Source organism: Dicentrarchus labrax, unplaced genomic scaffold, assembly GCF_905237075.1.
Source record: "Dicentrarchus labrax unplaced genomic scaffold, dlabrax2021, whole genome shotgun sequence".
Lineage (NCBI taxonomy): Eukaryota > Metazoa > Chordata > Actinopteri > Moronidae > Dicentrarchus > Dicentrarchus labrax.
Genome location: NW_026136704.1, coordinates 32,984,671 through 32,998,918, shown reverse-complemented (window position 1 = coordinate 32,998,918; position 14,248 = coordinate 32,984,671). Strand labels below are relative to the sequence as shown.

The 14,248-nt window shown below is 39.5% G+C and overlaps 1 protein-coding gene across 1 annotated transcript; it reads left to right on the top strand.

Moving 5' to 3' along the window:
* The first annotated feature begins 7,332 nt into the window (after positions 1 to 7,332).
* Positions 7,333 to 9,918, top strand: sst1.1 (somatostatin 1, tandem duplicate 1). The gene is made up of 2 exons (XM_051399740.1): positions 7,333 to 7,565; positions 9,538 to 9,918. The coding sequence occupies exons 1-2, from the start codon at positions 7,416 to 7,418 to the stop codon at positions 9,754 to 9,756; spliced, it is 369 nt and encodes a 122-aa protein (XP_051255700.1). The 5' UTR covers positions 7,333 to 7,415; the 3' UTR covers positions 9,757 to 9,918.
* The last annotated feature ends 4,330 nt before the right edge of the window (positions 9,919 to 14,248 follow it).

Sequence of the window (14,248 nt, the reverse complement as noted above, 5' to 3'; positions counted from 1 at the left end):
CCACTACCAGTTTTTTAGTCGTTGTTGTTTGTTCCACTAACAGTTGTTTGTTCCACTAACAGTAGTTGTTGTTTGTTCCACTAACAGTAGTAGTTGTTTGTTCCACTAACAGTAGTAGTTGTTTGTTCCACTGACAGACTCAGGTTGTTATTGTCAGTGTCTGACAGCATTATGGAAAGGATCCCTACAGAGATAGACCTTTAGTTTAACCACAAACAGCCGTAATATCACTATCACTCTCCACCAGACTCCAGAGACACAAACACTCATTTTACCTTCAGATCATCGTAACTTCATTAAAGTGGACCGTTTGGGACTGTTTGGGAAGACGTTTATTGGAAGCAGCTGCAGGACTGACAGATGTGCGCTGATGTTGGTGACACACAGACAGACAGAAGGACAGATGTGCACTGTTTGTCTCTCTGTTCTCGGTCACTGTGTCCTCTCCCGGCTGAGATAATGAACATCACGTATGTGTGGGACGCTCCGTTAATGGGTTCAAAGGTCGAGTCAGGGGCGTGGTGGAGAGAGGCTCTGCGTCACGGCGACCCCCTGCAGAGGAGGCAACCAATAAAACGCCTTCGCTGTGGGCCGACCAATCAAACGCACGGCTGGAGGTGAATGTGTCTGTCAGTCCGGACTAATCAATGAGCAGGGACACAGCGGGCGTGTGTCCATCACACACACACACACACACACACACACACACACACACACACACACACACACACACACACACACACACACACACACACACACACACACACACATACACACACACAAACACACATGATTAGCAGGTCAGCACACACCATGTGACCCCCTGCCGGCGCCCAGTGGGATTCTGGGAAAGCTGTTTAGGCAGACGGACGGAGAGAAAATGTCCTTCTGACAGGAAGTTAAAGACTCAATCAGTGGGAGGACAGAGGAGACGAGACGAGGAGAGAGGAAGGAGGAAGGAATTTTAAAACATTATTTATTACAAAAAAAACAGGTATCATTAATAAACACTGTAAAAAATAGTAAAAATAATAATTTTGTGCATTTTAAGGTGAAAAACTGTCAAACCATGACAGTTCTGTAACAGTAAAACACTGTAATATCCTTTATTTATACAGCGTTTTAAAGGAATTTATATAGAATAAAGTTGTTTTTATAATACAGATACAGATATCATATGTTATTTTCATGTGGTAAAACTTGTTAAAACTTAAATGCATTAAATAGCAGTTTAACACTTTTAAAAGCCAAATAAAATCAAGTGAAATGTAATAAAAAATTAGATTTGTTTTTAATTTGATTAAATTAACTAAAATACAAATAAACCAAAACACTAATAAACCAGAAATAAAGTTACATTAACAACATGAACCAAATTCAGTCACAGCACATGATGAAGTGCAGAAGTCTTCGTCCTTCCGTCTGTCCATTGTCCTCTAACTGGAGTCAACAGGCTGAACCAATCAGCCGTCAGAAACAGACGGGCTGCTGTAATCAGACCGGTCACAGAGCTGTTTCCGTGGTAACAGGGTTGGACGGGTGTGAAACGCTCCCTGTCGTCTGCTGTTAGCGACTCGACAGCTGAAGTCCCGCCCCCCCTCGCGGACCTGATGGGTCGCTGTAGCCGGAAACGGACCTCCTTTGCGGTTGCTAGGTCACAGGAAGAAACAAGGAAACAAGGAAAGAGGAGAGAGGAGTTGACACAAGGTGAAAGAAGTGAACCTACAACTTACCTGGGACTATGAAGCAGATACACACTCACAGGCCTTTTCCACCAACCGACCGAGTATTTCAACCAAAAGTAAATTGGTTCGGAACCCAAAAACTTGGTTCCCAGCTGGCTGATCCACACATCCTTGATCAATGCTGATTGGGGAATCCTAAACACATGTCTTTATATAAACACAAAGCTAGCTTGATGCGAAGCCAACAGCCCTGAAATAAAGGCCATATAGCCACTGCTCGCTATGGTGAACCGACAACATACTACATCCCGTACTCTTGTTCAGCAATAACCACAGTAACCCATCCTCCCTTTTATACGAGGATGGAGATGAACTTATGGATTTTGAACGAGGAAGAGGGACTACGCAATCACCGATCAGGTTGGATGTCAGAGCCCTTGCCATGTGGCACCCTCTCCTTTAACAGTACCTCTTTCTGAAAGAAGTATCGTGCATCATCTGCTAGAACGTCCGACTGGAACAGCTCCTTCCGCTTGGTGTTTTATGGCAGTTTTAGGACGTTGCGGTTTGGCTCAGAGTCTATTACCTGCCTGACGTCGTTTACTTGCTTCTCTACTTCAAATCTCCTCTGACTGATTGTTTTCTGCCTGACTGGTCATAGCTTCCGTCAAAAGTAGACCAGCTGCGTATAATCCACAGAGCAAAGAGGAAGTGGAAGCATTGTCTAGAGCAGGTTTGATCTGATCGCGACTGTTCCCGGTAGGATCCCGGCATTGGGGACAGGATCCAGCGGCAGCCAACACAAATCTTGCAGGAATGGGGCAGTTTTGACTTTATGATTCATCTTGTACCCACCAGAAGGATGGAGGCACAGTCAACAAACATAGTTGAGAAGGAGATTAAAGCAGGTTTTTAAAGCAAAGCGAGGCAAGTCTGGCATTTGTAGACTAATCTCAGCTGTTACTGACACAGTAAAATAACATATTTTCACCTGCAGGACAGGAGAAGACACAAAATGACAGGAATTTGGGGTTTAGACAAGAACAATAGAAAAAATTCTGTGGCACAATCCCCTGATTTTAGCCTTGAGCACTTCTGGGACAACTACAGACACGTCCACCAGCTACAACATTTCCCAGAATCAGTGTGACACCAACAGGCAGAGCAGGGTGCAACCCCAACGTCACCTTCAAAACAAACAACCCCCAACACGGGTATAAATAAAAGAGCCTGCGTTAGTCTCCTCAGAAAAAGGTAGAGCAGACAGCAGGATAAATAGTTCCCATCTCTACCAACTACAGACGCAGGTTCTCTTGAAATGAGCAGTGGCTTAAATCAGGCGTCGACATGACAGGCGGTAATTCATTACTCAGGTTGTCAGCAACACTGGAAACTGCCACTTCACGTGCTCCGTTGGGCCTGTTCTGCAGCTTCAGTCTAATGCGATTTTTAGTCCATTGGTCTTTATTCTTAACGAAAAGCAAACCTTTACTGTAGATAATCTCTATTTGTATTGTTTTATATTGTATTTTATTGTTTCATCCTCCTGTGCTGCTCCGCCAAATTTTAATGACTTTATCTCATTTTAAATCTGTGCATTGACCTACGTGAGAATCCAGGTGAGCGGCTGACGACTTCATACAGGTGATTCACCCAGTCGCTAGACTGCAGCCCATGACTCGTTTGTTTCGACGTTGCGTCACACCTGAGTGAGTGTTACAGGTGTTGCGACACATACACATACGCAGACTCCATTTCCCACAATACAGTATTTAAGACAAAGATTTCCCAATGTATGAAAAACCTTTTGATCAGGTAGATTGATCCAGCCAATCACAGACATTTGGCCCACTCACAACAACAGTTGCTTCACTCACTGGCTCTGACATCCAACCTGTTACCCTTCAATATATGACGCTACCCCTCTCATGCAGAGGTTACCCACTAAGGGTTGCCAAATGGGGCGTCACAAGACCTTCTTGATTGAGGTTAGCGTAGCTGCTACTAGCATCAGTTCTGGGCAGTATTTCTTCATTGAAAGAGGATTAATTGATTCCCGACTGACTTCAGTAAGAGTCTGACTACGGTTCATTGATCTGATTGGTTGATCAACCAGATAAAATAAAATGGGGGTAATATGAACAATATGGTCAGTGATGAGTTTTAACATTAAGGGCTCTATCTTGCACTCAGCGCAATTGACTTTGTACACTGGCGCTTGTATAATTCCTATTTTGCACTCGATGCACATTGGAATTTTCCCTCCACCGATGCACATCCTTAAATTAGAGAATGAACTTGCGCTCCGGGGGGCGGTTCAGCGAAAAGAGGATGCGTGTTCCGGCGCAAATGTTCCCTGGTGCTATTTTGCTGTTTCAGAAAACAATTCCGCCACAGACCAGGAAAAACCTAGTCTGTGTCAGTGGCGCTTATTCAGATGCTATTTTAAGGGCGCAGACTTGAGGGGATGATGCGCCTGAGAGACAGCAGCAACATCGCCACCCAGTCAGGAACGGGTGGTCCTCCGGCGTATAGTGGGTCTGGATCCTCTGCACCTTGGTGTTTGCGCTCCTCCCTTCTCAGCTGGCCCTTGCGCACTGCTCCCGAGGCCAGGGTCTTCTTCCTGCGAAGCTGCGTTACATTGTTTTGATTTATTGTATGGCTGTGTTACATTTTTTTCATGTGGTGCTCACGTCCCCTCTTTAAACCCCACACTTTTAAAATCCAGCAATGCTCTGATGGATGGAGGAACACGACGCCCCGCGGCAGGAATATTCCTGTAAATGTTCTAGATAACGATGCATCCATGTGTGAAAGAGTTTGTTTCTGCAGAAATATTAATAAAATAAAAATAATAAACGGAGGGGAAAATACTCACTGATGGGTCTTCTGTGTGTTTTCATGCGCACAGAGCGGAGGTGTGATTAGTGTTTGCAGTGTAACAGTAGGACGCTGATTGTACAAACACTTTCACGGCTGTGATTGAAGCTTCATTACTGAGACTCCCACTGATTCAACATATTACTGAACATTACGACCTCAATCGGGGTGTTTCTATGAGTTAAAATAAAAAGACTTTAAAATGTCCCCAGTGGAACACAGAAACATTCAACAACCTACTAGTTTTAAAATTAGTCCTCTCTCCCATCTTCAGCTCATCTGAATTTAAAGAAGAATTCACAGAATTTTGACCCTGATAAATATGGATTGGTTGATATTCACTCAGTGGTCGACTGTTGACAGGCAGATTTTCTTGATGAAACCAAACTCCAGGAGTCTGTAACAGGAACTGGATGGAAGAACTGCAGCTCAAGTGTCTCAGGCCAAAACAATGGCTGTTACTGACTGACTTCCAGAAATAAAATAAATCTCACCAAAACCATCTTTGTTATTTTTTTTTTTTTTACCAACAATCACAAATGCTCGTTTGTTTATAATAAATCCTTAATTCACAGAGTTAATACTATAAATATTAATAAAAAGGGGCTGCACATTAATCCTCGGGGACAAATGCGACCGTCAAAATCTGAAACAGCCGTAATATCACTATCACTCTCCACCAGACTCCAGAGACAAAAACACTCATTTTACCTTCAGATCATCGTAACTTCATTAAAGTGAACAGAAACAGAATAAAACTGATTAAAACCGTCTTACTTTAACCACAAACAGCTTTAATATCACTGTCACTCTCTAAAAGAGACCTACAGTTGAGGAAGCACTAAACTAGAATTAAACTCTAGTGAGTCGCACCGGACTGAACCCAACTCCTCGAAAAGAAAGAACAAAAAGTATAATAGAACATTTAAAGTGAAAACACTGATTTGCAACAAGAAAGGCCGGACACTCAAACATCAAAACTAAACAACACATTTCCACAATTTAATAAATAAACCAGACTTATTTAAAGACTTCATGAGTAACTGAAGGCTGTTCCACAACATGGCGGCAGAGTAACAGAGCCTGAATATTATTAATGTAAACAAAAGAAGAAACAGAGGTCCCAGTTTTATACGATCTATTGACACTTAGCTGATCCTTCCTGTTGTTTGCTGTTGTTTCAGGTTCCTGCAGTTAAAGTGTGTTGAGAAAGAACTGAGGCAGGTTTTTGGTTATTAGCTCGTGATAAGAGAGAGAAAACACGTTTACCTGCTGTTAGAAATAAAATGTGTGTAATGTGCATTTCCAGCCCACAGCGACTGACAGCTGTGAGTCAGGTGACGTGATGAAGTTGAGGATATTTAACAGCAAACGTGAGGAGAGGAGGAATTCATTAAAGGAGAGACAATAAGCAGCTGTAGAGGCGTCTGTGATTAAAGATAAAAGCTTTAATAACCATTCAGCTGTGTGTGTGTGTGTGTGTGTGTGTGTGTGTGTGTGTGTGTGTGTGTGTGTGTGTGTGTGTGTGTGTGTGAGAGCGGGTTAGTGGTCTGCAGGCAGCAGGACGACACATCACTGATGACAACAACCTGGAGGAGGAAGAACAATAAAACCTGAGCTGAACGATTACTGAACACCCCTCGGGTCCCTCACTTATATGTGAGTGTTACTGTGCAGCCACGCTTCACTAATCCGAGTTCACGCCACGATGTATCCATGACGATCGAGAGACAAATAAAAGTTCATATTGTTGTTCAGAGGAAGCAGCGCCCCCTGTAGTTCACCTGCTGCACCACAAACACACACTGACACTAAATCATAAGGTTGGAATATCAGGTTACACAATTATTGATGATTTATTGATTTACTATTGATGAATTATTAATGAATTATTGATTAATTTATTGATTAATCTATTGATGGTTTATTGATGAATTATTGATACATTTATTGATGATTTAATGGGGAATTATTTATTAATTTATTGATTAATCTATTGATGATTTATTGATGAATTATTGATTCATTTATTGATGATTTAATGGGGAATTATTTATTAATTTATTGATTAATCTATTGATGATTTATTGATGAATTATTGCATAATTATTGATGAATTTATTGATGATTTAATGGTGAATTATTGATGAATTTGTTGATTAATCTGATGATGATTTATTGATGAATTATTGATTTATTTATTGATGATTTATTGGTGAATTATTTATTAATTTATTGATTAATCTATTGATGATTTATTGATGAATTATTGCATAATTATTGATGAATTTATTGATGATTTAATGGTGAATTATTGATGAATTTGTTGATTAATCTATTGATGATTTATTGATGAATTATTGATTTATTTATTGATGATTTATTGGTGAATTATTGATGAAGTATTGATGAAGGATGGTAAGAAAGAAGCTTCAGGTCTTTAACATTTGTAACAAAAACTCTCTTAGCAGGTTCAAGCGGAAATATCGATCAAATATCGATCAGTCACTGATGAGGGAACTTTGATGTGACCGCTCCTGCGTGCGCAGCGTCCCGCTGGGGGCCGCGGACCTCTGGCGGAGAAACTCTGTCAACGGAGCAGCAGGAAGCGAAGAACAAGTGTTTGAAAACGGATCATTTCACTAAAGCGGGAAGCGGTGGAAACATAATCATCATCATCATCATCATCATCATCACTCACCCCTCTCCCCCCCCCATTACAGTGACAGTGATCAGTGACGTCAGCGGGGCTGTATAAGAGCCGCTCTGACGGGACAGACCCAGAAGACTCGCAGACCCGCAGACCGCCAGAGCGACCGACAGACAGACAGACCGACAGACAGACAGGTGATGAAGATGGTCTCATCCCCGCGCCTCCGCTGCCTCCTCCTGCTCCTCCTCTCCCTCACCGCCTCCATCAGCTGCTCCTCCGCCGCCGCACAGAGAGACTCCAAACTCCGCCTGCTGCTGCACCGGACCCCGCTGCTGGGCTCCAAACAGGTCCGACACCCACAGACAGACACACAGACAGTGAGACAGACAGAGAGACAGACAGAGAGACACACAGACACACAGACAGTGAGACAGTCAGACAGAGAGACAGACAGACAGGACATTCCTCTAGTCAAACTTTAAACTTTTGCTGTATCAGTTTATAAATCAGCTCAGGATGAAGTTTCGTTTTCATTTTCACTTCAAACTGCTGCTGTGTATATATTTATATATGTATTTATATATATAATATGTATATATATATATATAAATATATATATATTAATAAAGACCAACAGAAACGTGTATTTCTATTCAGAAGTTTAACCTTTATTTTATAATAAAAATCTAATTCAGATGAAGAATCTCATTTTCCAGAAGGAACAACAACAAACAACAAACAACAACAAACCAGGAATAAAAATGAATAATGAATAAATGAGTATATAGTAATATATATTAGAGAAACAGACAGTGAAGGTTTCTGTGGGTTTTTAAGGTCACTGAACTCAGATGTAGTCTCTTTATGTTACTTTGAAAAACTACAAAATATAAATTAATAATTATTAACGTGTTAAAAATAAAATAAATTATTTATTTGTCTCAAAGAGATTCAATGTAAATATTTTAATGTTTAATATTTTCATTTTAAATGTTTAACATTTGTTTGTGTTATTCTCTTTAAATGAACAGTTTGTATTTGTCAGTGTTTGACTTTATATAGAAATATAAATGTTTAATACATCAAATGAAATGAACCCAGAGCGATGAACTGAAATCTTTCTGCTCGTCAGAGTTTTATTGTTTGAGATGTTTTTATCCACAAAAACTGAAAAGAATCAGAAAGACAGACAGGCAGACAGACAGGCAGGCAGACAGGCAGACAGGCAGGCAGTTCTGGGTGTGAGACGTTATTCTCACCCTCAGAATGAAGACAGACTCTTAAGATGACGAACATTTGGTTTTATTTTGAAATGTTTAAATGCTTCATGAATTGAATAATAATCAATACATGAACTGATCGGGTGATATTCTAATAATCTTTACAATCTTTACTCTGATAGTATTGAGTCTTATGGAGAAGCTGTTAAAGGCATTTAGATCCAGAATAAATCCTTTAGAACGATAAAGATCAAAGAAACAAGATCAAATAAATAATGTTTATCTTCAATATCTCAATTGTAGATTTTTAATAACTATTATTACTAATTTGTTGCCCTGGGTTACGCCTCTCATAGGCAGCGGCGGGTCCAGAGGAATATTAATGGGGTGTCAGAAATATCTGCTCATTTAATGACAAATAATCAAAATTTGCTCAGAAAAAGCTCTATGTCTAAACTGAACAGATCATTACATTCATTTGTCTCCTCGCTGTAAGAAAGGTCTGTAGAGTTTACAGTAAAAGACCGTAAATACAGTTTCTGTTTATTAATATCTGGTCACATCTCACCAGCATTCATACGCTATTTTCATTTGGTAAAACTGTTTCTTTTGATGGTAAAAACTTTATTTATACAGTAAGATATGGAATAAAACTATGAATAATATCCTTTTACCGTACTAGTAGAAAGGTTTTACCTGATTTAATACAGTTAATAAATAAATGAAGTTCTGGCGAGCACTGCTGCTGCTGCACCCTCTAAAGTCTGGATTAATGAAACAAGGATTCACATTTATACACTGGTATTTAAGGCCGGAATGTTTTTTAAAGATAAAATTTGTGTGAAATGAAGCTAAAAATCATCCTGGCCGCTCAAATTAATACAAAAACCATGAAAATAATGCGTTTAGCTTTCAGTAGGACGACTTTATACGGACAGACAACTGCAGACAAAACTCAGGGTTGAGAAATGATAATGATAATAAATAATAATGTTCAGTAATACTGCAACTTATTATTATTAGTATTTATATATTATATATATATATATTTATGTATATAGTTGTTTTTACAGTGTCTAACATTTGGTGGTGTTTTCAGGACATGTCTCGGTCCTCCCTGGCGGAGCTGCTCCTGTCGGACCTCCTGCAGGTGGAGAACGAGGCTCTGGAGGAGGAGAATTTCCCTCTGGCCGAAGGAGAACCTGAAGATATCCACATGGATCTGGAACGGGCCGCCGGCAGCGGGCCGCTGCTCGCCCCCCGAGAGAGGAAAGCCGGCTGCAAGAACTTCTTCTGGAAGACCTTCACCTCCTGCTGAGAGCCTCCTCATCCTCCCCTCCTCTTCATCACTCACTGTACAAACGGATCCTGAGTAGTTTGGACGAACTGTGTAGATTTTTCTGGGCTGATTCTTTCTGAATGTAAAACTTGATGAAACTATTTTTAATTGTCGGTTTGAATAAAATCTGTTTGAGACAAACGCTCCGTCCTTTCTGCGGCTGGAGGAGGAGAGGAGGAGGAGGAGGAGGAGGAGGAGGAGAGGAGGAGGAGGAGGAGAGGAGGAGGAGAGGAGTAGAAGAAATAAAAATCTTCATCAGGTTGAAGAGCTGCAGGCTTTTATTGGAGCTGATTAAATGAGAGCTGCACATTAACAGCTGAGAGGAGGCTGAGTAGTGAAACATCGGTTAATGAAGGTTAATGAACACACAGCGACGCCATAGCAACCAGATCAGATCAATACAATCTCACTTTATTGACGCCCAGAGGATAAAAGATATTTCATTTTTATATATAATACTGCAACTCACAGAGCATTTTAATCCTTTTATCTTTAATTTTTTAATTGTTTTCTAGATTTTTTTTATATTTCCGTCATATTTTCAGAGTAAAACACAAAATAGAAACAAAACAACTAAAAGAAGCTACAATACTAATAATTAGTTTAACTGAACTTATTAATATGTCAACTTCCTCCTCACATTGTGAGTTAGTTTATTTGCCCTGAGTATTGCCTGCAGGCGTAACTCAGGGCTTTCTGGTAATAAAAACTACAAACATTTTTTTTCTTCAGCCAATATTCTCCTAAAAGATCAGATATAATGTTTATATGACAGGAAATCAATTAAACTGTCATTTAAACAAGGCAAGTGCATTTTATCTCCTGTTTTTTAATGTTTATCAGGTCTAACTCAGTTTAGAAAATGTTTTTCAGAAGCATTTTCCTTCCTTTCTTTCACACTGTAAAACCTGACGAGTTAGTTCAACTCAACCTTAAACAGTTTAAATTGATTAACCCCAACAATTAAAGCATAAAAAAATATCAGATATGAGTAGAAGTAACTGATTTATTGTGAAGGTAAATTAAGTTAATTGTACTTAAAGGTATTTTACACACATGTGCAGCATTTCTCCAAACTGTATCTGAATAAAGTCACTTAGATCTTCTTTATATAAATGTTACTGCTTAAATTGAATTTACTCAGTTTTCTTCCACTAAAGCAAATTATTACTTATTATCACCTGTAGCTTAAAAATGGTTGCCTATTAATTTTGGGACTTAGATTTTTATAATGATATAAAGTTGACGTAAAAATGAGTCAATGGAACAAACTGGAATTATATCGTAAACCAATAATTAAAATACTACACAATTAAGTTCACTAAAAACAACTGAGTTATTACTTCAACAGTTTATTTTTGAGTTGGATTTAATTCATGTGAATGAGTGAGTCAAACGTTTGGGAGGATTATTATAATATGTTATATTAACTTTAGTGTGCACTGAGGATAAAGAGCAATTAAACAACTTAAAGTTAAATACTCAACAAAAGAATATGTGGCAGAAAACCAAATAAAATTACAAAATTTAACTGTTAGTTGATTCAGAAAAAGTTTAAATTGTGAAGAAAAGGACGTATTTCTATTGTATATTTACAGGAAAGGTTTTATATTTGATTTATTTTACCTTTATTTTACCAGGAAGTCTCTTTGAGAGAAACAGCAGCTGAACAAACATTAAAATACAAAATAAAATACCGAAAATCTACAATAAAACAGAACAACAAACAAAATGGCCGCTCAAGAAAAGCAACCACAGTATTTATGCACCAGTGTTAAATATAAATAATCTTAAAACAAGTGCTTCAGTCCAACATACAGGATGAGCTTCACCTAAAGAGCCAAACTCCTCGTATATTGATCGTATATTGATCGTATATTGATCGTATATTGATCCCTGCGATACGTTTAAATTCCTCACTCGATATAAATACGCAGATTATTCTGAAGGAAGAAAATGTCTGTCAGAGAAAAACACATAACTTATAGTAATAAATAACAACTTTATTTATATAGCACCTTTTAAAAACACTGTTAGTAATTCTGCTCATAACAATATAATTATATATGTTTATAATTATATATATATATACCTATAATTATAATTATATATATATAAATATATATATATATATAGACTTCAATCTACGTCATTAACCTCACTTATTATTTCATTATACACACCTGCTGCCAAATACCTTCTCTTAACTGGTCCTCAGCCTCTACACACACACACACACACACACACACACAGAGGATATGTATGTGTGTGTGTGTGTGTGTGTGTGTGTGTGTGTGTGTGTGTCTGCATGAGTGTTGGTTTTTGTGGATGAAGTGTGGACATTGTGTTTATTAGGTGTGTTAAGTGTTTCTAGAGAGCCTTTAGAGAAAGTCCTTCTAGTCCACAATTACCAGACGTTGTGTTTAATCTGTGTATCAACACAGCGCCCCCTGTAGTTTGATCTGTGGTACTGCACCGCCGCGTGAATAATTTGCTTGCTGGTAAATCTCACACAGTGTTGATGATTCAGGTTTTAAAGCCACAACTTTAACACAACTTTTACTGCAGATATTTTGTCTAACTAACCTCAGCTTTGGTGTAATTGTCTCACCGGTGTCTGTTCTCTGCAACAGGACTGAAAGTAGGCTTTTGTAGTGTGGGGATGGTTGTGGTCTGGGATCTGGTTTTAACGAACAACTTCAGTGGAGAGGAAAACCAGTGAGTTCAAACTGACTTCAGCAGGTTTTGTTATCTGGCTGAGCTTTGTGTTTTTGTGTGATTAAAGGAATCAGTAACCGGCAGTAAAGTTATCCTTCACTGACCTCCATCCCAAGTACTAGGAGCATCCACCATGTGGCGCCCAGGGACCGACTCCAGGATCTGAGCCCGTTGTACTCCAATCAGCAAGGTCCCTTCGCCGCACCCATGAGAAGGGAATCTGGGAAACTTTATATAATTATATTATATATTTAAGAACTTCAGGAGGCTCCTGTGAGCAGATGGATATGTGTTAGCACCATGTTTCACATAAAGCTAATAATGCTAATGCTCTACTCCCCAAAGTCCACACCTAAGCAGGGGCCGCTTAGTACAAAAACCTGTATGTGTGTGTGTGTGTGTGTGTGTGTGTGTGTGTATAGCAGCTGCTGCTGTCAGATTAGCAGCTCCTTTAATTCATTAGCTCTTTGTTAAGAAAAGCTTTCAGGAAGTGAACCTTAATGGGAGCTGGTGATTGACAGCTGACACACACACACACACACACTCTCAGGTCACATGACGGGCTCTACAGATGTGCAGGTCAAAGTTCAACAATCAGACGATCGACTGTTCAGACCAAACCTTTAAGGTCAGACTAAAGTTAAGTTGATGATTTATATTATTATCATTATTATTATTATATCAAATATATATCTGTCAACTGTAAATAATTAAAGACAGATTAATGAAAGATGAAGCTGTGAATGGGTTCCCAGTGTGAATCCACCTGCAGTCGTACCGATACTGTTCAAACTGATCAATACTTGGTGTTTGTATTGTGTGCGATAATGTTGGTCACTGGTATTAACTCTGATTAAAACTAAATGATCTCTCAGAGTTGCTTCCCTTTGTTATCTGGAGCCAGGTTTCTGCGTCTGACTCTTTTATTTGAATCGTGTAAGAAGGAGCAGTTTGAGATAACGGCTTTAAAGTATTAAAGTATTTAAAGGAGGCACAATTAGCTGTTAGCAGTGGCCTCGTGTACAGACACTAGATTACTTTGATGGACGTACAACGACCACAAAGACCCACAGTGATTCTGAAGATAATGTACAAACGTTGTTTTTTAATGATTTCTGAGCGGATTGACGGACGTTTGCTGGCGATGGCGAACAGAGATGATGTCGCACTGAATCTAAAAATATGACTCACAGTGCAGAGAACACACACAGAGTCCCACAGGAAGAACAGTTCACTCATCAGCACGAATACACAAATAGTTCAATGTTTCTGTGTGGACTCCTCGGTGACCTTTGACCCCGGTGTGTGTGTGTGTGTGTGTGTGTGTGTGTGCATCGTGAAGGTGAGTCTGCAGGTGTCTTCAATCTCTGACAGGAAGCCGCGATGACGTCACGCACCTCTCGGCTTGTTAAGAAGCGAGCGCTGTCTTTAATGAACGGGAAGCGGCAGCTGCAGCCGCACAAGGAGCCGCCGCCGCATTAACCCGTCAGCCAATCAGACGCCAGCGTTTCAAACACCTTCAATAAACTTTAATGAACTTTAATTACAGCTGAAAGCTTCACTGGAACACAACACACACTCTCAACTGTGTGTGTGTGTGTGTGTGTGTGTGTGTGTGAATAGCAGTGTGTTAAAGCGAGTGATTGACAAAGTGTGTGTGTAATCTGCAGTTGTGGTGTGTGAATAGCAGCTCATGACACACACAAAAACACGATTCATTCACAAACACAAACACACGAGTAATCAGCAGCAG

What these genes read in the sequence shown, in the direction of transcription:
- sst1.1 (XM_051399740.1), top strand. Translation starts at nt 7,416, where the DNA reads ATGAAGATGGTCTCATCCCCGCGCCTCCGCTGCCTCCTCCTGCTCCTC. An exon ending in CGCTGCTGGGCTCCAAACAG is followed by an intron (nt 7,566 to 9,537) that starts GTCCGACACCCA and finishes TGGTGTTTTCAG; the next exon opens with GACATGTCTCGGTCCTCCCT.